The sequence below is a fragment of the Oncorhynchus keta genome, chromosome 20 (genome assembly GCF_023373465.1).
Source record: "Oncorhynchus keta strain PuntledgeMale-10-30-2019 chromosome 20, Oket_V2, whole genome shotgun sequence".
Taxonomy (NCBI): domain Eukaryota; kingdom Metazoa; phylum Chordata; class Actinopteri; order Salmoniformes; family Salmonidae; genus Oncorhynchus; species Oncorhynchus keta.
Genome location: NC_068440.1, coordinates 9,233,318 through 9,258,913, shown reverse-complemented (window position 1 = coordinate 9,258,913; position 25,596 = coordinate 9,233,318). Strand labels below are relative to the sequence as shown.

At 41.6% G+C, this 25,596-nt stretch overlaps 5 protein-coding genes across 5 annotated transcripts; 2 read left to right on the top strand and 3 right to left on the bottom strand.

Annotated features, from left to right (window-relative positions):
• Positions 1–926: 926 nt before the first annotated feature.
• LOC118399308 (antigen peptide transporter 2-like) lies at positions 927–5,652 on the bottom strand. Its single transcript, XM_035795294.2, has 11 exons — positions 4,784–5,652; positions 4,543–4,657; positions 4,240–4,370; positions 3,752–3,957; positions 3,352–3,549; positions 3,084–3,212; positions 2,601–2,789; positions 2,312–2,485; positions 1,908–2,067; positions 1,662–1,798; positions 927–1,500 (listed from the first exon to the last, which is right to left on the bottom strand). Exons 1-11 carry the CDS (start codon positions 5,310–5,312, stop codon positions 1,294–1,296), a joined length of 2,175 nt encoding a protein of 724 aa, XP_035651187.2. The 5' UTR covers positions 5,313–5,652; the 3' UTR covers positions 927–1,293.
• A 775-nt stretch (positions 5,653–6,427) lies between these two features.
• On the bottom strand, positions 6,428–10,169 carry LOC118399307 (proteasome subunit beta type-9-like). Its single transcript, XM_035795293.2, has 7 exons — positions 10,007–10,169; positions 9,713–9,852; positions 9,399–9,466; positions 9,143–9,274; positions 8,788–8,917; positions 7,020–7,161; positions 6,428–6,876 (listed from the first exon to the last, which is right to left on the bottom strand). The coding sequence occupies exons 2-7, from the start codon at positions 9,764–9,766 to the stop codon at positions 6,749–6,751; spliced, it is 654 nt and encodes a 217-aa protein (XP_035651186.1). The 5' UTR covers positions 9,767–9,852; positions 10,007–10,169; the 3' UTR covers positions 6,428–6,748.
• A 1,036-nt stretch (positions 10,170–11,205) lies between these two features.
• Positions 11,206–16,353, bottom strand: LOC118399306 (proteasome subunit beta type-6-B like protein-like). Its single transcript, XM_052472032.1, has 6 exons — positions 16,191–16,353; positions 13,726–13,796; positions 12,752–12,883; positions 12,182–12,311; positions 11,956–12,100; positions 11,206–11,647 (listed from the first exon to the last, which is right to left on the bottom strand). Exons 1-6 carry the CDS (start codon positions 16,236–16,238, stop codon positions 11,520–11,522), a joined length of 654 nt encoding a protein of 217 aa, XP_052327992.1. The 5' UTR covers positions 16,239–16,353; the 3' UTR covers positions 11,206–11,519.
• Positions 16,354–16,392: 39 nt separating this feature from the next.
• On the top strand, positions 16,393–21,882 carry LOC118399305 (proteasome subunit beta type-7-like). Its single transcript, XM_052471835.1, has 8 exons — positions 16,393–16,454; positions 16,788–16,881; positions 19,177–19,274; positions 19,480–19,620; positions 20,660–20,775; positions 20,924–20,982; positions 21,188–21,339; positions 21,496–21,882. The coding sequence occupies exons 1-8, from the start codon at positions 16,393–16,395 to the stop codon at positions 21,605–21,607; spliced, it is 834 nt and encodes a 277-aa protein (XP_052327795.1). The 3' UTR covers positions 21,608–21,882.
• A 305-nt stretch (positions 21,883–22,187) lies between these two features.
• Positions 22,188–25,596, top strand: LOC118398948 (proteasome subunit beta type-8-like). Its single transcript, XM_052472031.1, has 6 exons — positions 22,188–22,616; positions 23,173–23,314; positions 23,927–24,038; positions 24,424–24,553; positions 24,916–25,120; positions 25,413–25,596. The coding sequence occupies exons 1-6, from the start codon at positions 22,491–22,493 to the stop codon at positions 25,499–25,501; spliced, it is 804 nt and encodes a 267-aa protein (XP_052327991.1). The 5' UTR covers positions 22,188–22,490; the 3' UTR covers positions 25,502–25,596.

The window sequence follows — 25,596 nt, the reverse complement described above, 5'->3', positions numbered from 1 at the left end:
CGTTGGCAGTGGGTAGGTGGATTGTTGTTGATATGTCACCAACCTAAAGGGACAGGAAAATATACTGTATATGTCGAACTGACAATGCAAACTTCTACTGGGAAAATAATAGAGTTGATGAATGTTGCCACATGACACTTATCTCACAAATGTGTGTTCAAATCATAGCAGCCCCAAAATAAACATATTTACGCACTTCTTATCAATACTTTGATTGAGTTGAGGATTTGGATGACTAGATGATGTATGTCTGCACCAGTGCTGCAGATGCACAAACAGTAAAGGTGAGCAGAAAACTCACAAGACACTGACCAAGTGAATACTTCAAAACACCTGCAAGACACATTGTAGCAGTGTTTTTTTCCTCCTGATCAGTGTTAAGGATTCTCCAAAAGAAACTCTCACTATTAGTATGACACTCGACTGCCGCCATGTCATGGTGATGTGCACTAGTCAGATCTGGTCGTTAAAATGGGTGCCAGTATCTCTCTTGAGGTCTGTGTCTATGTGTTATTGTTCTCCGGTAGGGGGTGTTGGAGCACTGACATGTTGTTGTGGCTTTAGCCGTAGTGCAGACAGGCAGACTGCCAAAAACATTGGCAAAGAACAAGGGACGGTTCTCCAGGGACTTTCCAAGACTTAGTGCTCTGTGTGATAAAATAACAATTATTCCGTACCCCAATCAAATGTGCTCATGTACACATTCAAGTGGACCAGACAACACTAAAAAGTAAGACAAAAGCTCATGCACAATAAAACATACCGGCAAACATTGCTTTTGGCTACACTTCACCACAAAAATGGCTGCAGACAAGTCTGTTGCACCGATAAAACACTAAAGACAACAGCATTCACAACGATGGGTATGGATGTGTACAGGAAATGTAAAACAAGTGTCAGATCAAATGATGTGGTTTAGCAAAAGATTTAAATGTTTAATAGATGATTTATTCTCTTGGGTAGGCAACGTAATAGACTTTTGCTCCAGAACATCATAAACCTTTTTATAACATGGGTCACTCACTGTCCCTCTATGCATTATTCAAACATTAAGAAATAGAATAGAAGAATACAATACAATAAAATAAAATCAAAACCACTCATACAAGATAACAAAATGGCACCAACAGAAGTGTCCATCTCTTAAGAAACCCCTAAATCTAACTATATTCAATATTTACATAAATTTGATGTACTGTACATGTGGTTTACAGTATATTAGGAGGTAGTGAGTATTGGTCAGAGTGAGAAAATGACATCACTATTTACAGTTCAAACAGTAGCATTATTTTGTCAATGTGGCACGTCGTCTTCGGTGAACAGTCTCTCTCTTAGTTTGTAGTAGCTCCCCTTCCTGTCCATCAACTCCTGGTGAGTGCCCTGCTCCTGTACAGTCCCCTGGTCAATCAGAATGATCTGATCTGCCCTCTCAATGGTCTTCAGCCTGTGAGCGATCACCAGCAGGGTCTGGGAGGGGCAGCTAGCCAGGGCCTCCTGGACCTGAGACAGCGATAACAGATGTGTGAAACCACTAACTAGCGATAACCCTACAGAGAATGTCATAGGTAGTACGTATTTGAAACTACTAGCAATAACCATATTGAGAGTATGAACGATGGAAGGCTAAAGCTATATGGTTCATGTGAGGAGGGATGCCGTACCATGTGTTCGCTCTCCGTGTCCAGTGCGCTGGTGACCTCGTCCAGGATGAGGACCTGTGGTTCTCTGATCAGAGCTCTGGCGATGGCGATACGCTGCTTCTCACCGCCGGACAGCTGACCACCCCGCTCTCCTACATCTAATAGATGGACAGAGAGACAATACATTTCTCGAGTCTCTCCTTGTGGTCATCCAGCGATGATATATATAGAATATTCCTATTTGTAATTGATCATGGGCCAGTGTACCTGTGTCGTAACCCTTCTCCAGTTGGCTGATGAAGCTGTGGGCGTTGGCTCTGCGAGCAGCTTCCTGTACCCTGTCCATAGAGCAGTCTGCCAGGCCGTAGGCAATGTTGTCCTTGACGGACCCAGAGAACAGAACAGGCTCCTGGCCTACCATGGCTATCTGGTAGAGGGAAAACCCAAGCAGGGAAAAACTTTATCACCAATCATCCCATCAAATGTAATGCAATGTTTCTTCTTCTTCAAAGATTTCTAATAGGGAATGATGTTGGTAGACAATGCGGCATGCTACAGTTATCTTCCTGTGCTCTCTAGACATGTAAAAATGCCAATATCTGTGTAAGAGTAGCTGTATTACTTTGCTGTTCAGGTGTGTTACTAGTGGTGCTGGTTGCTGTCTATATTACCTTCCTGTGTAGGTAGTGGTGCTGGTAGCTCTGCAGTGGCAGTCCGTCTAATAGGATCTCTCCCTGCTGAGGCTGGTAGAACCTCTCCAGCAGACTGACACAGGTGCTCTTCCCCCCTCCTGACGGCCCCACCAGAGCAGTCAGCTGACCCGGCCTCAGCTCCAGAGAGAAGCCCTAACACAAGCAGAGAGCCAATGACACACTACCTCAGCAATGGCACAAGGAAAGGCAAACATGTGGTGATGACGAAACTGCCTCTTGTTCCAACTTCCTCCCAGGCAAGCTTTACCTGCAGTACTTTGCGTTCCTGGCGGGTGGGGTAGGAGAAGGAGAGGTTGTGGAACTGGACGTGTCCAGTCAAAGTCTCTGGTTGGAGTGTCCCCTTGGTGCTGACCTGGGGCTCTCTGTCCAGGTACTCAAACACCTTACCAGCTGCCCCCACTGAATTCAGCATGTCGCCAAAAATGTAAATCAAAGTCTGATAGGGCAGAGGGCAGATTTATTGTACAGAATTGTGTCATCGTAACTCAATACATGTTGGTCTTTGGACTAACAGTTTCTACACTATTAAAAATATGTGTTTTGTATTCCCGAACATTGATATTTCTCATCTCTATAGCAACTTTTACATGATGTACTTAGTAATAAATGCACTGCCATTAAACTTGTAATATTTATTCACCTCTTAATGGTCGATGGAACATTAATGGTTGTTGATAAGACATTTGCCTCGCTGGGGCTTAGACACATAGATAAAGTAGCATTAGCATACCCTGATATTGTCTGCCAGATCAGACTGGTAGAGGATGAAAGAGACCAGGTTGCCAGTGCTCATCTGACCTCGCTGAATAAACAGTCTGCCATAGTACAGCATGGCCACCTGCATCACCAGCGCTGTTAGCTGTAACACACAAATACACAGTACGCGCACAGAAGATCACAAGAACTGTTGACCGGCAGTTTGCCTTATTCTTGATCAAATAAGAAGCATTTAAGTCTTCTGAGCATAAGGGGACAGGGAGTGATCCCTGCATACTCACTCTTCTCAGGAGCAGGTAGACTGCCATGACGGTGTCCCGCCTGGTCTTGAGATTGTGGGTGTCCATCAACCTGTCGTTATAGCGACCAGCCTCATGCTGCTCAGTTTTGAAGCTTCGTACGGTCCGGATTCCGCCAACTGTTTCCCCCGCTGCCTCGTTCGCCCTGGCTATAGAGTCCTGCACCTCCTTAGAGAGCCTCTGAGGAACAATCAATCCTCAATAACATTTACTAGACTCTATTTTATACAGTTACCCAGTACATTTAGCAGTCACCATCTCATGTACTGTATATTCACAAAAAAAAATGTATAACGATTTCAGCTAATAATTTCAGGGTCTGCAGGCACCAATAGATCATTTCCCGGACCTTCTGTTCTGGACACAAACGACTGTACTATACCAGGTAATAGTTGTCATGGACACTTTGCAACAGGCCGGTGACGGGCGTCTCCATCAGCATGAGCAGAGTGAGCTTCCAGGACAGGCTCATCATGAGCGACAGCATACCCACGGTCTTAATGAGGGTCCTCAGGAGGACATTGACATTTAGGGCCACCGCCCGGGCCATCAGGGTTGTGTCTGTGGACAGCCTGGACGTGATGTCACCTACGAGAGTTCAGAGGTGAAAGCAAATTGTTTTAACGTCGTCGAATAACCAAGGAGCATAGAAGAACAAACTGGCGGTGGGTTCAAGAGATATTCTGCCACGCACCAGAGGACAGTCTATTGAATGACAACGAAAGTTCCATAGAATGTGCATTTTAGCTACAGTGGAAATATAATAAACAAACAAGGTTTCCACTTGATCCAGTAGGAAAACAGATTGCACGCTGATCATACTTTCGGATCACCACCATAAGATGTTTGGAATCATTAACGTGTCTCTACCTGTCTTGATGGTCTCAAAGAAGCCAATCTCCTGCTTCACCAGGGCCCCAAACAGCTTCACTTTCATTCTGCAGGTGAAGCTGTTGATGGCACACATGAAGAGGCCACCACGACAGCCAGCACTGAAAGAGCTGCAACAAACAGACATATTAAGCTATTGGTGTGTTGGAATAATCAATCTGATGTTCACATTGCAGCAGAGAAGTCGGCGTCTTCAATCAGCAACATTTTGAAACAATACAACGTACAACGTGGAATGTGCGATATTAACAGGAGACTGTATATACTGCTGTATCAACTTACCTTCCCAAAGAGTAAAGCCCCATAAGGATGATAGCTGTGAGAAAGTTATTCCACTTGTACTGGGTACCCAAGATGTCAATCACCTTTCCAGTGTAGAATGGGATGAACATCTCACCTGAAAACACACACCACCACCACCACCATCATTATCATTGAAATCTTCATAATCACCATCTTCATCATACTCACCATCATCATATAATACTCAGTAATTTTCTCAAAACAACAATGAAATACTTACAAAGGACAGCCAGTGACAGGAATATAAACGCCCCAACCAAAAGGAGGATGTCAGGTCTGTAGAAGATGAGGACTCTCATGAACAGCACTCGTGCCTTCTGCGTCTTCTGTTTCCCGTTGCTTTCTCCATTGCTGTCAGGGAAGGTTGTCTCCCAAAATAAGGCTGCTGCAGCTGCTGCCGCGGTACACAATGGCCACAAACTTGGACCCCCCAACGATCCACACGCGCTCTCCGGTGAACCTCCATACAGCATCAGTCGCCCTGTGTCATAGACCGGGGCAAGGAAACAGTGCACCGCTAACCAACGCTTGAATACGGGTTTTATCGATCCTAGTGTGAGTAGCGATAAACCGAGTAGTAGAACTAATCGAATCCCCGATACAACCCATAGACGTACCACATTTCCGAAAGTAGCAAATGTTATTGGTCCAGTTTTGGAAATAGATTCGCCAAAACCCGGTGCGCAAAATGTGGTTATGTCAATGCATAGACCTACAGCCACAGCGAACGCGCACGTTCTAAGCATCATTTTTATAGTCTAAAATGTGTTTTAATCTATAACCTATGAATTAAAAGGTGAGAGATGGCAAGTCCCCGAATTCGTGAAGATCCTTTCCTCTGAAATAACTTTTTCAGTTGTTTTCAGAGGCTACGTTTTAGTTTCAGTTTCAATTTCCGATATGCCCTAACCAGAGGGGGAATTCTATTCCACAATATTATGCACTTTTCCATTTAGCTTGTATTCTGTGCCATAATAAATGCCAGACAATAATGCTCGCACACTTAGCTTTATCCTACACTCTTAAAAAAAGTGTGATCTATAATCTAAAAGGACTCTCCCCATAAGAAAACCCTTCTAAGAACCTTTTTAGGTTCCAGGTAAAACCATTTTGGGTTGCATGTAGATTCCTTTCCACAGAGGGTTCTTCCTGGGACCAAAAAAGGATATACCTGGAAAAAAGGGTTATCCTATGGGAACAACCGAAGAACCCATTTGGAATATAAAAAAATAGAAGAGTGTATACATGTGGTCTCTTGAGCGCTCCCCATTTTGGCGCAATTTGGTGTTCAGGTGAGGTAACAGTTCCCACAGTCCACAGATATACTTGGCCATGTCTGTGACCTGATTAACACCGTAGTTTTGGCTGATTTATTGTCTATTATTTGATCTTGACCACTAACTAGGAGACCCTAAGTAGGTTAATGTAGGTCTGTCATAGACTAGACCCTAAATGTCCCATTTTTAATTAACAGAAAAGTCAACAATGAGTTGATAAATGAAACCTTCTGGCTTCATATCCACTTGGTAACTGATGACTGACTCATGATCACCTAAACTGAATACAATTTGCTACAAATATTTCCATGGCCTTACCTGTGCATGGCTTATACGGATAATAGCAAATATTACCATAACTTTTGATGATGGCAGAAAACTTCTTGAATAGTTGTTTTGGGATTTTTTAATTATTTTGATTTATTTCACCTTTATTTAACCAGGTAGGCTAGTTGAGAACAAGTTCTCATTTGCAACTGCGACCTGGCCAAGATAAAGCATAGCAGTGTGAGCAGACAACACAGAGTTACACATGGAGTAAACAATTAACAAGTCAATTGAAAAAAATATACAGAGAAATATCCAAGGAAAGTTTAATTGAGAGATGGTTTATTGACTTGTGAATCACCCAAAGACACAGTCCAGCATGAGGTCCCCAGCTACCCAAAATAAAATCAGTGTCTTCAACAGAGGGCTTAACTATTATGAATAATTTTGAAATGGTATGTGTAGTGATGTGGGGATGAGAATATTTAACATTGTGCCAGCATGATTCATACCCCTATCCAAACATTATATTTCCTGTGTAGATTGAAGAATAGTACTGTTTGTTCGTATGGTGGCCATATGTTCATTCACTGTTTCATAACTACAACAACTTGAGTGTTACTGTTTTCACAACCCAGTTTTCACTGATCATAAAAAGTAGGCAACTCATTGCCCAGAATGCATTTCTCCTCTGCACCCTTTTCATCGATAGTGACAAGGTAGGCCACACCTCCGCTGGAACCATCTCGACTCATAGCCAATGAAAGTGCTAAGCGAGAGGAGATATGAAGAAAGAGGGAGAGTATATTATTGACAAATGACACAACATCTTAATAGCGTCTAATTCATGCTGTTTAGGTCATACAGGTATATCAATACATATAAGTATTTTAAAAGTGCAACGTCACTCACTGTTGACAACAAACTGTTGGCAGTCCTCTTTGCTCATGGCCTTCCGGTACTCTGCATCAACAAACCCATAGACGTAGGAGCTTCCAGAGCCGCCGACCGCAAAGGGTTGTCTGGACAAAAGGCCATTCAGGGTCACATACACCTGGGAGGGGGAAATGGGTGGGGAATGCTTGAGCACAGTAACCTTGCAAACTCTGAAGTAGGAAAAATACTATGCAAATTAGTGAACAACTGTGAGTTTGATTATGTAGGGGAGAACCAGAACGAAAGTAACACTTTTAGGACTTTTCCTAATTACTCGGATCGATAGAGCTAGAGATCATATTTCATGACAATTCAATTTCTATATGTCCTCTACCATTAGCAACTGTAATTTAATTTCTAGGGTAAATTAATTGACATGAAATAGGCCGGCAACAGAACTACCGCAACGTTACTTTTGTACCTGCTGGCGGGGCGGGAGTAACACAGCCTTGGGACGGAAGTAACACCTGGCGAGAAGTGCACAATAGCTGTCTCATCTCCAAGTTTCTGATTTGTAATGCTCGTTACTTTCAACAAATGTACAATCAGCCATAAATACATTTGTGTCGATTTGAATAATAATTCATGCTACAAGTTCTAAATGTATGAAAATCAACATTGCATCAACATCGCAATGTTGCTCAACCACAATGTTTTGCCTTACAATATTAATCGGACTAAAATGGATCACATAATAGATATTAACCATCATTTTCTCATCTCACTTCAATGGGAATGTAGTAGATGTTTATTACCATCTGGCCTATCTGGTTAAATAAAGGTTTTTTTATTTACATTTTTTTGTGGCCCTACCAATCAGGTTATCTCCAACTGCCCTTATCATATGCACTCCTCGAGTCTTGATATAATAAACTTTTTTATTCTCTTCACAAACAGAAAACTCATCATGCTTATCACATTTCCATGGCTTAACACAAGGTAATTGATCCCCAGAATCATAAAGATAAATATTTTTAACCACTAGCCGGTCGATAAAAGCTTTTTGAGAAGCTGACCCATCAAGTCAATTGATTAAGGCATAATACTAATGATGTCAGATCACATTTTTAAACATTGTCACTTGTTGATATCTTGATAACATTATAAAAGCATTATGAACTAGAAGAGACAATGGCCTGTGCTTAAAGTTATTTTATTTTAATCCAGGTCATCAGGTAACATTGTGTTCCATTCGTCCCACCCATCTCTCCTGTAACGTCTCCCAGGCTAACAACCAAGACTAGCTAGCATTTTACTTGAAACCTGTGCTGTCATTTAGTCACTAAATGGGTTTAAGAAAACAACATCTGTTTGGAACCTTAAATTCAACACAACTCTATAACCGAAAAACACGTCCGGGTACTTACATTTCTCAACTACTTTTTGTTGATAATTTGGTTGGACTGGGCAGTTTTTTTGCAGGTTGCTCGTCCTCTGCATTAGTAACGTGCTGATTTCACTATCTGATTCTAGCTCCTGTCTCATCTGAGCAAATGGGTGTGTTACTTTCACGCCGTTTTACCTTTTGTCCCGGCTCTCCCCTACTAATTGTACTAAAAGTTAATTTAAGCATGCACTCAAAACTATTTACAAAATTGTTCAATTTAAAATGACCTCTTCTGAGCTTCAGTCATCAGTTTAAATGTTCAAGGTGCAAGACAATGTTCCAAAAGGTGCACAATAAAGAAATGAATACAGATGGGACTAGTGTTTATAGATGTGGCATTTCTATGTAGCGACTGACCTGTCCCCCTCCTCTCTTGTCCCACCCGGCAACAATGAGATGCGCTGACAGCTCTTCTTTGTATTTGTACGAGATGTTTTTCACCAGAGTGGCAGCTGAACGAACTTGAGGATCCTCTCCAACCTCAATGCTGAGTTCAAGAGGTCACAAGTCACATAAGCCAAAGCTCAATAGCATAATTGTTTGACTGCATCTACTGTATAAAGGTAAACCCCCATGAGAACATGAGAAAATGCGCAGTGAAGGTCTATTAACCTTTTCCATACATTTTAACTCAACCAAATGTGTTATACATAGGACTAGAGCTATTGTCGACCACAATAAATAGCCATGCAGCAGGTAACACGGGTAATACCTGTGCACATCCAGCTGGGAGTTAACCATCTCAGCGATGGTCTGGGCGTCCGCAGCCGAGCCTGACAGGGCGCAGTAGATCTTGTCATGGAGGAGAGAGAGCTTGTTCATCACCCGGTTCACCACAGTCTCCCTGTGAGGGATGGAGAGAAGAGGGAGGATGGATGGAGGAAAAACAGAGGGTTTAGGGAGGACCATCACTTTTTGTATGTTCATTGTAAATGATTGGCTTTCAAAAACTTGGTACAGCGACTTACCCAGCAGACACTCGAGAGTCAGAGCCCAGCACCACCCCTCCATCAAACTCAATAGCAATGATGGTGGTCTGATAGGAAAACAGACACAATTTTGATTAAGCGCATTCCAAACTGTATTGAGCGCATAATTAAATGACTCAATTGAATGACTCAACACAGCTAAATTCACGTTGAGACTGACTCACGTTTGGAAAAGGCAATAGATTTATATTTATACATTCATACAAATAAATAAGCAAAAACAGAATGAACACCCTAACATTATAGACTGATATAATTTCCACCTCCATACATGTCATCAAATGATTACTCACCCCGGTTTTTACTTCTTCAGATAGCCACCCTGGCTCTAATGATTCATCTAACATCTTGAAGCACTTTATTTTTGCGCTAGATAGATAATAAGTGGCTGGTCGCGTTGATACCTGTTCAGTGCGCACGGTGTTTGAGAAGCCTATTGACTCAACGCGAAATGGAAAGAGAAAGAAAACATGCAATTTAAAACCAAACGACGCCTCATTTAGGACATATGCAAACGATTGCTATTAAACTACAATGTTGTGTTTAGAATCAACTACTAAAGATATTTGAGAAAGGAGCCGCCATACCTTTCTGTCTGGTCCACCATTTTCCAGAAGAAAATGAAAATGAAAGTTAGATTGTCAGTGAGAGGCTGAAATCATTTTCCAAGAAACATACAGAGCTCCAAATGTACAGGGTCAGAGACAATATTTTGTTGTTGTTTTGGCTCTGTACTCCAACACTTTGAATTTGAAATTATACTGTGACTATGAGGTTGAAATGTAGACTTTCCGCTTTAATTTAAGGGTATTTTCATCCATATCGTGTGAACCGTTTAGAAATTACAGCACTTTGTGTACATAGTCCCCCCTCCATTTTAGGGGAAGTATTGGGACATATTAAGTCATATTTGTAGTAGAGTAGTCTAAAATTATGTAGTGTGGTCCCATATTCATAGGACGCAATAGCTACATCAAGCTTGTGATTCTACAAACTTGTTGGATGTATTTGGTGTTTGTTTTGGTTGTGTTTCAGATTATTTTGTGCCCAATAGAATGGTAAATAATGTATAATAATAATAATAATGGAGTCACTTTTATTTTAAATAATAGAATATGTTTCTAAACACTTCTACATTAAATGTGGATTCTACCATGATTACTGATAGTCTTGAATGAATCGTGAATAATGATGAGTGAGAAAGTTACAGAGGCATACATATAAAACCATAATCTCCCGTTGTTGTAATGGTGAGAGGTTAGCAAATCTTGGGGGTATCATGTTGGGTTGTGCGCCTGTAACTTTCTCACTCATATAACAGTTTTAAATTGTACCAATATTTACTAATTGTAATAATATGTATGTTGCTGTCAGGTAAACACAGGTTTAAGTACGCATTAGTTATAACAGGCTCACTTTACCCCTACCTACGTATATTACCTCAATTACCTCGACTAACCTGTAGCCCTGTACATTGACTCGGTACTGGCACCCCCTCGCTATTGTTATTGTTTTGTTGCTCTTTTATTTACATTTACATTTTTTACACATGTTTATTTAGTAAATATTTTCTTAACTCTTATTTTTCTTAAAACTGCAATGTTGGTTAAAGGCTTGTAAGCATTTCACTGTAAGGTCTACTACACCTGTTGTATTCGGCGCATGTGACAAATAAAATTTGATTTGAACATATTTACTAATCTATTGCTAATGATGCCTCTAAGTAAATGGGGCGTAATTCCCTCAGAAATAGCCTTATCAATTATAGCGGGGACTGTCAGATTGACACATTTCTAATCAAACACACTTTATTGATTCCATACAAAGGTCATTAGATAAACAGATATATAAAGCACAGAAACAAAATTAACACGGTATGGATTAGAAAACACATAGGCAGGAGCAGAGAAGATTCTCACATTGGACTCTTGGAAATCATGAGTCTTTATTTCTAACCACAGTCCCAAAACTGATGTGAATAGTTAGGCCTATGAACACCAAATGCTGCATGTACAGTATGAACAACAGTGATTGGTTGGGTGAAGGTTTCAAATTCCTCTCTCAGAGTGTTACAGCTGATTGAAGTGTCACTACTCGTCACTACTCCTCGTGGAACTTGGGCAGCTTGTCTCCAGGAATGACAATATGCTCCACCCCCTCCTCCGTGATCACTACCAGGTGTGCCACACCCCCGCTGACATTGTCTCTGCCCATAGCCAGGGCAAGAGCTAGGTGGGGTGAAGAGAAAAAGAAGAGGGGGGGAGGGAGGAAAGAGAGGAAAATAGGTCAGATGGCAGGCAGAGATGGGTATGGAACCATATCCTTCCACATTTTCGGGAAACAGGTCTGTTGTGTTCCAGTGCCAATAATGCCATCGCAAACCCATCCTACAATCACTCTCCTGTCCCACTCCACTGGAATATGTTTGTTTTTTTTTAAATAGAAAAATAATTCAATATCTGACGTCTTTTATCCTGTATAAAAACAGTGCCATTTGGATAAAACAAGGAAGCCTAAAGGGAAAATCAACTTTTACCATTTGTAGCAAACTGCAGGCACTCCTCTTTGCTCATGTCAGGTTTGTATTTGGCGTCGGCGTAACCGTAGATGTATGTGCTGCCTGATCCTCCGATGGTGAACGGCTGACTGAGTAACATACCGCCCAGGGCCACTGTGTAAACCTACAGGTGAGATAAGTCAGAAATCATGTGTGTTCTATTCTATAGGTCTGTTTGACTGTATGTTATGCCCCAGTGCTTCACCTGTGGCCCTTTCTTCCTGTCCCAGCCTGCAGTGATGAAGCCGGCCTGCAGCTCCTCCTTGTTGTTGTAGCACAGCTCCTTCAACACGGACGCTGCTGCCTTCACCAGAGGAGGGGACTCCATCTGAATACTTACCACACAGGGCAGACACAGAGAAGACATGGTTGTCATCATTTAGCTTCAGGATTATTCCACAGTTTGTTTCTATGTCTATTGTAGTTCAAGAGGCCTAGCGGTTAAGAGCTTCGGACCAGTAACCGAAAGGTCGCTGGTTTGATCCCGAGCCGACTAGGTAAAAACATTTTTGTCAATGTGCCCTTGAGCATGGCACTTAACCCTAATTGCTACTGTAAGTTGCTCAGGATAAGAGTGTCTGCTAAATGACTAAAATGTAAACGTAGGCCGCACAATACTACTAAGACCACCTCTGAAATGGAGTTCTCCCCATTGCTGATAATAATACAAATCAATAACACATCAGTCAAGCTTCATTAGTTTGACATCAATCATCACGAGCTATGTCGATCCAGACAAGGCCAGGGACAGAGACAGGGAAAGGGTGGTCTATACCTGTGGAAGGAGATCTGGAATTTGGCAGCCTTGGTGACGGCCTGAGCGTCTGCCAGGGAGCCGGCGATGCAGCAGAATATCCTGTCATGGACCTGGATCAGCTTGTTGATGGTCTTAGAGGACACGTAGTACCTGTGGGTGAAGTGGAGATAGAGACACATTAGACAGACTCCTGGTGACACAGTCCAATGTATATATTGCTATAAGTGATGGCTGATTTATTTAATATGTTGCGTGTCACAGACTTATTTGATCATAAAGACATGTCTAGAGGAAAGGAGGAGCAATATGATTAACTTGGTGCAAGGTGTTAATAGGTGTTGAAGATCCTCCTCACAGGCTGACTAGACCGGTTTCGCGCGCGAGCCATTGCGCACATGTTGATTTTGTTCATCCACACCAGACGCGATCAGGACATGCAGGTTGAAATATCAAAACTAATTCTGAACCAACTATATTAAATTGGGGCCAGGTTGAAAATAATCAAACATTCATGGCTACCTTGCTGTTGTTAGCTGATTTGTCCTGGGATATAAACATTGGGTTGTTATTTTACCTGAAATGCACAAGGTCCTCTACTCCGACCAATAATCCACAGATAAAAGGGTACACAAGTTAGTTTCTAGTAATCGCTCCTCCTTCAGTCTTCTTCTTTTTCTTCAGACTTTATATGGAGGTTGGCAACCAACTTGGTGCATTACCACCACCAACTGGACTGGAGTGTGGACCTCAGTTCATCTTTCAATCACCCACGTGGGTATATGCTCCTAAAAACCAATGAGGAGATGGGAGAGGCGGGACTTGCAGAGAGTCAAGCGTCACAAATAGAACCAAGTTCTATTTTAGCTCCTGGCTACGCAGACATTTGTTGACGCGCGTGAGCAGTTTGAATGCAATGATTGAATAACATGTATGTGTACATTTATTTTGCAACGCTCGCGCATGTAACATGAGCGGTGTGGTCAGCATGTTACCCTCCAATGGACGCCCTGGAATCTGAGCCGATGATGACCCCTCCATTGAACGTCACCGCCAAGATGGTGGTCTGTATGAGATCAAATGCAGAGCATGTACAGTGCCTTGCAAAAGTATTCGGCCCCCTTGAACTTTGCGACCTTTTGCCACATTTCAGGCTTCAAACATAAAGATATAAAACTGTATTTTTTGTGAAGAATCAACAACAGGTGGGACACAATCATGAAGTGGAACAACATTTATTGGATATTTCAAACCTTTTAACAAATCAAAAACTGAAAAATTGGGCGTGCAAAATTATTCAGCCCCTTAAGTTAATACTTTGTAGCGCCACCTTTTGCTGCGATTACAGCTGTAAGTCGCTTGGGGTATGTCTCTATCAGTTTTGCACATCGAGAGACTGAATTTTTTTCCCATTCCTCCTTGCAAAACAGCTCGAGCTCAGTGAGGTTGGATGGAGAGCATTTGTGAACAGTAGTTTTCAGTTCTTTCCACAGATTCTCGATTGGATTCAGGTCTGGACTTTGACTTGGCCATTCTAACACCTGGATATGTTTATTTTCGAACCATTCCATTGTAGATTTTGCTTCATGTTTTGGATCATTGTCTTGTTGGAAGACAAATCTCCGTCCCAGTCTCAGGTCTTTTGCAGACTCCTGGTCCTGTATTTGGCTCCATCCATCTTCCCATCAATTTTAACCATCTTCCCTGTCCCTGCTGAAGAAAAGCAGGCCCAAACCACGATGCTGCCACCACCATGTTTGACAGTGGGGATGGTGTGTTCAGGGTGATGGGCTGTGTTGCTTTTACGCCAAACATAACGTTTTGCATTGTTGCCAAAAAGTTCAATTTTGGTTTCATCTGACCAGAGCACCTTCTTCCACATGTTTGGTGTGTCTCCCAGGTGGCTTGTGGCAAACTCTAAACGACACTTTTATAGATATCTTTAAGAAATGGCTTTCTTCTTGCCACTCTTCCATAAAGGCCAGATTTGTGCAATATACGACTGATTGTTGTCCTATGGACAGAGTCTCCCACCTCAGCTGTAGATCTCTGCAGTTCATCCAGAGTGATCATGGGCCTCTTGGCTGCATCTCTGATCAGTCTTCTCCTTGTATGAGCTGAAAGTTTAGAGGGACGGCCAGGTCTTGGTAGATTTGCAGTGGTCTGATACTCCTTCCGTTTCAATATTATCGCTTGCACAGTGCTCCTTGGGATGTTTAAAGCTTGGGAAATCTTTTTGTATCCAAATCCGGCTTTATACTTCTTCACAACAGTATCTCGGACCTGCCTGGTGTGTTCCTTGTTCTTCATGATGCTCTCTGCGCTTTTAACGGACCTCTGAGACTATCACAGTGCAGGTGCATTTATACGGAGACTTGATTACACACAGGTGGATTGTATTTATCATCATTAGTCATTTAGGTCAACATTGGATCATTCAGAGATCCTCACTGAACTTCTGGAGAGAGTTTGCTGCACTGAAAGTAAAGGGGCTGAATTTTTGCACGCCCAATTTTTCCGTTTTTGATTTGTTAAAAAGTTTGAAATATCCAATAAATGTCGTTCCACTTCATGATTGTGTCTCACTTGTTGTTGATTCTTCACAAAAAATACAGTTTTATATCTTTATGTTTGAAGCCTGAAATGTGGCAAAAGGTCGCAAAGTTCAAGGGGGCCGAATACTTTCGCAAGGCACTGTATAATCAGTTAGATGGGGATAGAGGAGCATACAATTACAATATAAGATATAATAAAATGTATATATTTGTATGATAATATATTTATGACATTTATTATATCTGATCTAAGGTCATTTTCCTCCTTATGAATATGGTCTATACGAGGGGTTTTAAACATCCAGCCGGTGAGGGGGTCCAATCCAGGAGGTTTGCGTTAAAAAAGTCAATATACTTTAAAATGACTAAAACCAAATCGAAATTGTGTAGAAATTAATTACAATCATACAGTTTCATACAGGGAGCATGGGAAATTCGATGGCTTAGAGGACTATTTTTTTATAACCAAAAGAAATATAACCAATTTTCAGTGCAGCCCTCCCGACCTTGTTAAAAACTGAACGCGGCCCCCAGAGCAAAATGAGTTTGACACCCTTGGTCTATAGTCAATGGATGGGCTGTAGTTGGGATTTTGGGAGCATGTACGTAGGTTAATTTCTACCCTGAGTTTGAGTTGCAGATGAATGACTCGAAAACGAAAGTAAATTCAGCCCTTTGTTCTTCAGAAAATATGACGTTATTATTAAGTTAAATGTATAAACGTTTTACATGAATTTCAGATTTAGTGTACCGACATGAATTAATGACAAAATCAACAAGGCAACCTAGAATTAAAATCCTCATAAATTCAGGTAAATTGGTCCCAAAATGTAGGCTATCGCTGTTTCAATTTAGGAAAATGTATAACATGATCAGATACAAAATATAACAAATGTTTTACTTACGCCTGTGCTAACTCCTTTGATTTGAGAGTCCATTAAGTGTCGTTCCATTATTAAAACAGATTAAAGAGGGATAAAACTGTGTTCCTTAGTCACATACTGTAGGGTCACATCAGATCGAGAATATTGCGACCTCGTGCGACGTGCATAGGGTTGTAAGGGAAGTCAGAATCTTACAAGTGAGTGCAAAATAACCTTTTCAGGTATGGCGCTATCAAATGTTCTCGAAATACCTACATCGGGATTTAATTTCGAGAACGTCGCCATGTATGATTTCCTTTTATTTATAAGGATAATAACATTGAGTTTGTTTTGTAAATCGTAATCAAAACTAAGCCTATGTCAAAAGTGAAAGTAATAAATCTCGTATTATCTATGAAAATATGTTTTATAAAAAGACCCGCAAGACTAAATCATTTTTAAGGCTGCATTTGATTCTTTCTGCATTTTATTTGAATGAAAGTCATACTTCTATGTGTTAATCAGCTGATTGCAATGTTATTGATCTGGTCAACATTAGATAGGGCTTTTCTTTGTATGATTTTGTGGTACACTGTATTGGTATTGTGTATTTGATTGGTCTATATCTTCATCAAACAGAAATGTTGCTCTGGAGGCCCTGCTTGAGGGAGGACAGACCAAGACCCCTAAGCCTATGAAGACTGGGACCACCATAGCTGGACTAGTGTGCAAGGTGAGAGTGATGTCCACTGAAATGGGAAGGCATCTCTAATAAGTGGAAGATCCATATAGCGGGCCAATTTTCAGTGGTCCCATTTCATGTATTTTAAGTAAATTTAACATAATATAATGAACCAGTGCTTGCATTGCATTTCTCAAGTTATATTTGTGTTTTTTGTTAATAATAATAATAGATTTGATTGTGACATATTTGGACTGACATACTGTAGGTGCAAGTACTTATTTTGGTTGCTGGTACTTCTTATATTTAGGTGCAGGTGCTCCACAATACTTTTGAGATAATATTCTATAACAGGAACAGGAGCTCAAGCAGTAGAACATTTGAGGTGCCAGTACTCAGCTCTGGTGAGCACAAGCCCAAGTCAAGCACTACTGAACAAAAATATAACATGTCAAGTGTTGGTCCCATGTTTCATAAGCTGAAATAAAAGATCCCAGAAATGTTCCATATGCACAAAACAACAGTTTCTCTCAAATTTCCTGCACAAATGTTTTACATCCCGGTTAGTGAACATTTTCATCCACCTGACAGATGTGGTATATCAAGAAGCTGATTAAACAGCAGTATCATTACACAGGTGCACCTTATGTTGGGGACAAGAAAAGGCCACTCTAAAATGTGCAGTTTTGTCACACAACACAATGCCACAGAGGTCTCAAGTTTTGAGGGAGCGTGCAATTGGCATGCTGACTGCAGGAATGTCCACCAGAGCTGTTGCCAGATAATTAAAAATTAATTTCTCTACCATAAGCCACCTCCAATATCATTTTAGAGTTTGTCAGTATGTCCAAATGGCCTCACAACTGCAGACCACTTGTAACGACGACAGCCCAGGACCTCCACATCCGGCTTCTTCACCTGCGGGATTGTCTAAGACCAGTCAACCCTGACAGCTGATGAAACTGTGGGTTTATACAACCAAAGAATTTCTCCACAAACTGTCAGAAGCCATCTCAGGAAGCTCATCTGTGTGCTCGTCGTCCTCACCAGGGTCTTGACCTGACTGCAGGTTGGCTTCATAACTGACTTCAGTGGGCAAATGCTCACCTTTGATGGCTATTGGCACACTGGAGAAGTGTGCTTTTCACAGATGAATCCCGGTTTCAACTGTACCGGGCAGATGGTAAATAATGTGTATGGCGATGTGTGGGGGAGCGGTTTGCTGATGTCAACGTTGTGAACAGAGTGCCCCATGGTGGTGGTGGGGTTATGGTATGGACAGGCATAAGCTACGGACAACGAACACAATTACATTTTATCGATGAAAATTTGAATGCACAAAGATACCGTGATGAGATCCTGAGGCCCATTGTCGTGCCATTCATCCACTGCCATCACCTCATGTTTCAGCATGATAATGTACGGCCCCATGTCGCAAGGGTCTGTACACAATTCCTGGAAGCTGAAAATGTCCCAGTTCTTCCATGGCCTGCATACTCACAGACATGTCACCCATTGAGCTTGTTTGGGATGCTCTGGATCGACGTGTACTCTGGCCCCCAACGTGTACTACGACGTGTACTCTGGCCCCCAATGGTGGAACAAACTCCCTCACGACGCCAGGACAGCGGAGTCAATCACCACCTTCCGGAGACACCTGAAACCCCACCTCTTCAAGGAATACCTAGGATAGGGTAAGTAAGGGTAAGTAATCCTTCTCACCCCCCTTCTCAAAAAAAAAAAAAGATTTAGATGCAAGTGGCTGTTCCACTGGATGCCATAAGGTGTATGCACCAATTTGTAAGTCGCTCTGGATAAGAGCGTCTGCTAAATGACTTAAATGTAATGTTAAATGTGTACCACAGCATGTTCCAGTTCCCGCCAATATCCAGCAACTTCGCACAGGCATTGACAAAGAGTGGGCAACCTTACACAGGCCACAATCAACAGCCTGATCAACTCTATGTGAAGGAGACGCTGCATGAGGCAAATTTGCATGAGGCAAATTATTGTCACAACAGATACTGACTGGTTTTCTGATCCATGCCCCTCCTTTTTCTTTAAGGTATCTGTGACCAACAGATGCATATCTATATTCCCAGTCATGTGAAATCCATAGATTAGGGCCTAATGAATTTATTTAAATGGACTGGTTTCCTTATATGAACTGTAACTCAGTACAATCTTTGAAATTGTTGCATGTTGTGTTTACATGTTTGTTCCCTGTACCTTATCATGATCCTTGCCTGTCTATATGTGACTTAAAAAAGACAATAATGATGGACAAAATGTATTGAACTCAATTGGGTATTAAATGGAATGTTCTTTGGGGCCTTGTTTGTGCAGGAGGGAGTGGTACTGGGAGCAGACACACGGGCCACCTCCGGTGAAGTGGTGGCTGATAAGATGTGCGCCAAGATCCACTACATCTCCCCCAATATATAGTGAGTAGGCCTACACCTGTTTTAAGGGATAGTCAATTTGTGACTTATGTTTAGAATGGAATTGATTGTCGTGTGTGTAAGAGAGAAGTGAAGAGAAGTGGGAGAGTAGTGATAAAAATGGAGGCTGTCCCTTTTATTTGAGATATCCATGCCCGCACATCCATTGTTCTCCTGTCCCCTCTCTCCTGTCTACTGCCTCTCTCAGCTGCTGTGGTGCAGGAACTGCAGCGGATACAGAGAAGACGACCGACCTGCTCTCCTCCAACCTCACCATCTTTTCTATGAACAGCGGCAGGAACCCACGTGTCGTGATGGCAGTAAACATACTGCAGGACATGCTATTCAGGTGTGTGTGTGTGCGCGTGTGTGTATCTTTACCACTCTCCATTACAGCGGTGGTTAATTAATTAATTAATCCACAAAGCAATGGATGAAAGGACTGACCATCTGCGAGGTGAGTTGTTATAATATTTTTTACCATGGCCTAGATTCAATCAGATCAGTGTTAACCTGCGATAACCAACAATCACATTTCACTGTTTTTATTCAGGCGATGTCAGAGGTTTAACTGCGCTGGAGCTGACGATTCGGTGAGCGGCTGCTCGTGTGCTTATTGTCACAAAGCCACGGCATTTGCGTTACAAGTTCAGAACGAGAAAGTGTAGGCTCTGTAGAACTAATGACGCTCAAATTGGAAATCATTCAACTAAATAATAAGGATTTCTTTTTTTTCTTTTTTTCTTTTTTTAATAATAAGGATTTCTATCAGCCTAATCGAGGTGTAGATTACGTCACACATTCCGATGTTCGAACCTGTAACACGGCTGCATGGGATTTCTACTACTGCGACTCTGTGCATCCTATGGCAATGCTGGGGATAGGTATAATGTCGGCGATAATAGGTATAACGCCGGCAAACCACTTCTGGGTTTGACCGCTCCAACGCAGTTACACCTCCGACATTGCCTAAACAAAAGCTATGCTATGCTGTTGTCGGTTATCGCTGGTTAAAGCTGAACAGACTGAATCTAGGCCTATGTTTTGAGGCTATTCCAGTGTTTGTTTACAAATACATTGTTTATAAACAGTGGAGTTAAAAATGCTTCTATTTTGGGTTCTGATAGGGGTACGACAGTTGAACTAATAAGCCCATGAGGCATTTATAAGTTACACTCTTCAAGAATCAATGGGTATATATCATTCATTTAAAAGTCCAAAAATGGATGTAGCAATCGCAGATTGCCCATTTTTAAACATGACTGTCTGTTGAAAAAACTCACCTCAACCACCACTATAGGCAATGTAACAGCCTTTCATGTCAGATAAATTTGATTCAAAATAGAAATTCTTGTTTGTTAATAATCTATCTCATAATTCTCTCATAGGTACCGGGGCCAGATAGGGGCCAGTCTAATCCTAGGAGGGGTGGACTGCACTGGTAATCACCTCTACAAAGTGGGGCCCTATGGGAGCATAGACAATGTGCCATACCTTGCAATGGGTGAGTGACTGCTATTGTGTCAAGCATACATACGCATTCACCATATACTGTTATAGTTTGGACCATTTTAGTCAATAACTCAAATAATTACATAATTACATTTAGTTGATTCCTATTTGTGTTTGACATTGAATTGTGTTTTGTGTAGGGTCTGGTGACTTGGCTGCTTTGGGGATTCTGGAGGACAGGTTCAAAGCTAATATGGAGGTAAGAGACTTCCTTAGGCAGGCTATGGGTTGTCATACATTTAGTTGATATGCCTTCGCATCAATGAAGTTCAAGTCCAAAGAGTTAAGTCATTGGACTCCCCATAAAGAAGGCATCAGATTTGTTTACATTAAGCTGTATGTATTGTAGACCTACCTCCCCATCCCAGTCCCTTCACTCACTCCCCATTCCTGTGTCCTACTAGATGGAGGAGGCTAAGGAGCTGGTCCGGGATGCCATCCACTCTGGCATCATGAGTGACCTGGGCTCAGGAAACAACATAGATATCTGTGTCATCACTAAACAGGGGGTAGACTACATCAGGCCATACCAGGAGTCAGAGTACAAAGACAAGAGGTAAATTATGTCACCATCCTCAGCTTCTGCTAGTATTAGTCTAGACAGCATATTTTCAAAAACTATTGTTCTTTGACAGAACAGTGATTAATTTATCTTCTATCTTCTCTCTCTCTTTTTGGTATTGTCTCTCTCGTTTCTCTTTCTTTCGCTCAGGCAGAGGAGATACAAGTATCGCCCAGGTACAACGTCTATTTTGACAGAGAAAATAGTCCCCCTGGAGCTGGAGGTAGTTCAGGAGACAGTCCAGCGGATGGATACGGCCTGAACCTGACCACTCCCAAACGACAAAGAAACAGTCACACAGAGGCTTATCACAATATTCTGACATAAAATCAATTAATACAATACACTTAATCATGTAAAGACTTGACTACTAGGTGACACTACAATGCAAAGTCATAAAAACCTTGTGACATAAAGATTTTAGTTGAATGAACTGTAGTCAGTGATACATTTTGAAAGGGTATAGTAGGCCTAGGCTAGTGGGTGAAATATTGGAAATATGTGATTGATTGAATAAAAAGTCAAATTCTTTTTCATGAACAATGTTTTGAGTTTTCCCTCCTCACTTTTAGCTTTCTCTTTTAACACAGTTCTCACATCTTCATTTTGGTGTGTTTTAATCATCTTGCCATGGTTCACCAATGAAGAATATACCTGCCAGGGGATTTCGATATTTTAAATGTTTCAAATAGTGAACAAATTGTGAAACGTAATACACCATAATGTTAACCACATGAAACCTCTTTAACAGAGGTCCATATTTACTGACGACGATGCCACAAATAATGCTCAGCGATTGGCCAAATGTGTGATACATTTACACTCAATTTACTGTATATTGTTGTGATATATTATGGCAAAACTTCCAAGACTATGAACACTTGTTTATCGGTATGACTATAGGCTTGGCTAGGCTAGGCTATTGTCAAATACACATTAGCCTATAGATGCTGTGTTGGTAACTTTTACGATCACGAATGAGAAGTTACCTTAAAAACCCTTTCGGTTTCGTGTGCATTGTAAGGAAAGACATTTCCTTGATGCAACCGAGCGAAGTAAGGCTGTATTTTTGCTTTAAAATTTAATGAAGAGAGAGCCTATATTGTTATATTTGAGCCTACATTCGTATATTTGATTGAATCAGTATGGCCCTTTTCGATGTAAGTGGTTATAAATCCCACTCGGAACTTCGTGGGCAGATTATTGGAACAGGAGTAGGGCATTTTATCGACCGACCGAATCAGAAATTTTCTGTTCCCGTTGGGGTGGATGTGAGTATCCTATTAATTTTTAATAAGAAATATTGGAAATTGTATTTCATGCCATTTAAAAAAATGAATATCAATGCATCAATTAGTCTTCGTATTAGTTTGTTAAAGGAGACCGTGATCTTGGGTATGTGCCAAAATCAATTTTAAGCTTCTTTCAATTTGCACGTAGTTTCTGTTTCTTCTGCGATGCTTATGTGAAGTGAACTATTCATATGTGAAGTGAACTATTCATATGTGAAGTGAACTATTCATATGTGAAGTGAACTATTCATATGTGAAGTGAACTATTCATATGTAGTGAACTATTCATATGTGAAGTGAACTATTCATATGTGAAGTGAACTATTCATATGTGAAGTGAACTATAGAATTACGCATGGTTCAATGGAGAAGCACAACTCACCTCAAGCACAGTTTTACGCACGCCACGCACAACCATACATGTGCGCGCACGCTCCAGAAAAGATGCTGACTAAAGATGCTGTCTCACTCATTTTTAAATGGTTGGATCAATCTATTTCTCAGTTCCCCTCTATATTGCTCTCTTTCTCTCTAGCCCTCAGGGTTCCTCAAGTCATGCAGCCGTGAAGGTGGTGTGTCCATAGATCTGAACCATGGTACTACTACCCTGGCTTTTACATTCCGCCATGGTGTCATTGTGGCTGTGGACTCGAGGGCCTCAGCTGGCAGCTACATTGGTAAACATCATATTCCATAAGGTTTAGCTTTCCTTGAAATCCAAAACCACTTCACCCCATCAGCCCTGCGGAGTCTTGAGTGCATGTGGTTCAGATTTATAATTTAAGAAAATTAGCTTTAATCTCTTGTGTTCATCCGACAACACCTATACACAGTAATACACCAGTAATAGCATATATACTTCATATATGACATTTAGCAGACAGTTTTATGCAAAGTGATTTACAGTCATGCTGTGCATACATTTTACATATGGGTGGTGCCGGGAATTAAACTTACTACCCTGGCATTACAAGCACCATGCTCTACCATCTAAGCTATAAAGGATCTCTTACATAATACTGTTACTTCTATAACTGCCTACTGTATTGTGAGTACTAAAACAACTCTACAAGTGGTGTTTGTAAGAACATCCATTTTGATGTGATTTACCTTGGGAGGTTGATGTGATCAGCTTTGAGTTGGTCCATTAGAGTTCTGTTCCAGAAGCAGTCGTAGACACTTCTGACACCACCAGATGTAGAATGCATCTCAGTTCCCCCGACATCTATAACCAAACATAAAGCAACCATTCTCTAACCCTGTTGCCGTGTCTTTGTCTTTCCCTGCAGCGTCGAAGGAGGCTAACAAGGTGATAGAGATCAACCCTTACCTGCTGGGGACCATGTCTGGTAGTGCTGCTGACTGCCAGTACTGGGAAAGACTGCTGGCTAAGGAGTGCAGGTCTGTTGGAGCTTGTCTCTGTGGAATTGAGTCCCCCTATACAGTTACACAGTGTTAATATCAAAGTCATCAATGCCTGTCTGTGTAAGTCAAGTTTATGGGAATGGGTTGGATGAAATGAAAATGTACAAATTAGTTTCCTTACACACATAACAAATGCATGGGACATGAAGTTATCACCTTAAAACCATATCGGTATCAACCATTGACTTTGTGGTTACCCTCTCCCTATCTTAGTCTTCTTGGTCTGCTTCTAAGCCATATTAATGCCTTGACCCTTTAGGTATCTGGGGTGTTAAAATGTATCGGGAGGTAAACCAGTGTGTTAGCACTCTGACCGCCTTGTCTCATACAGTGACTGACCCTCCATCTCTTTGTGTCTCAGGCTGTACAAACTGAGGAACAAGCAGAGGATCTCAGTGTCTGCAGCCTCTAAGCTTCTGTGTAACATGATGCTGGGCTACAGAGGCATGGGCCTCTCCATGGGCAGCATGATCATTGGCTGGGACAATAAGGTACAGGGTGGGTGGGAGTGAAGAGTGGAATGGGCGTGTGTGTGTGTGGTATGTGCGTGTGTGTGTGGTATGTGGTATGTGCGTGTGTGCGCGAGCCTGCATGTGTATTAGAAGGCCTCCGTTTTCATCCTTATGGTAATAATAATAATATATGCCATTTAGCAGACACTTTTATCCAAAGTGACTTACAGTCATGTGTGCATACATTCTACGTATGGGTGGTCCCGGGAATCAAACCCACTACCCTGGCGTTACAAGCGCCATGCTCTACCAACTGAGCTACAGAAGGACCAACATGTTTGAGTGCCTCCAATTGTCACGTATGTTGATGAGTTTCAATTTATTTGTGTCTTGCTGTCCAGGGCCCTGGTTTGTACTATGTGGATGACAACGCCACACGTCTCTCTGGCCGCATGTTCTCTACTGGTTGTGGTAGCAGCTATGCGTACGGAGTGATTGACAGCGGCTACCGTGAGGACATGACGGTAGAGGAGGCGTACGAGCTGGGCCGCCGCGGTATCACCCACGCCACACACAGAGACGCCTACTCCGGAGGAGTGGTCAACCGTGAGTGACCTTGTTCTAAACCTATACTCATTCTGTGACTATTTTGATTTGATTTGACTTGACTTAGTAATTTCTTGTGTGACCATGTGAATCATAAGATAGGTGTTTGTGTGTAAATTCCAGGTGTGAATCCCATGTAAAGAGGTTAGAACTAAATGTTCAATTATAATCTTATCTCATAACCATTTATTATATGCTGAAGCCAAAGGAAAATAAAATGTAAACAATAGCTTTAAATTAATGTATGTATTTTTAAATGCATGTATGTGTAACTGTCTGTGTGTTTGTCCAGTGTACCACATGCAGGAGGACGGCTGGATAATGGTGTGTAAAGAAGACGTTTCAGAGCTGATCCACCGCTACAGGAAAGGCATGTTCTGATCCCAGATCAGTTTCCACACCCACATGGACACACTGTGTTCCCTCTCTCAACTGATCCCAACACTGCTCCAAATAAAGACGGTTTTCAAACTGTA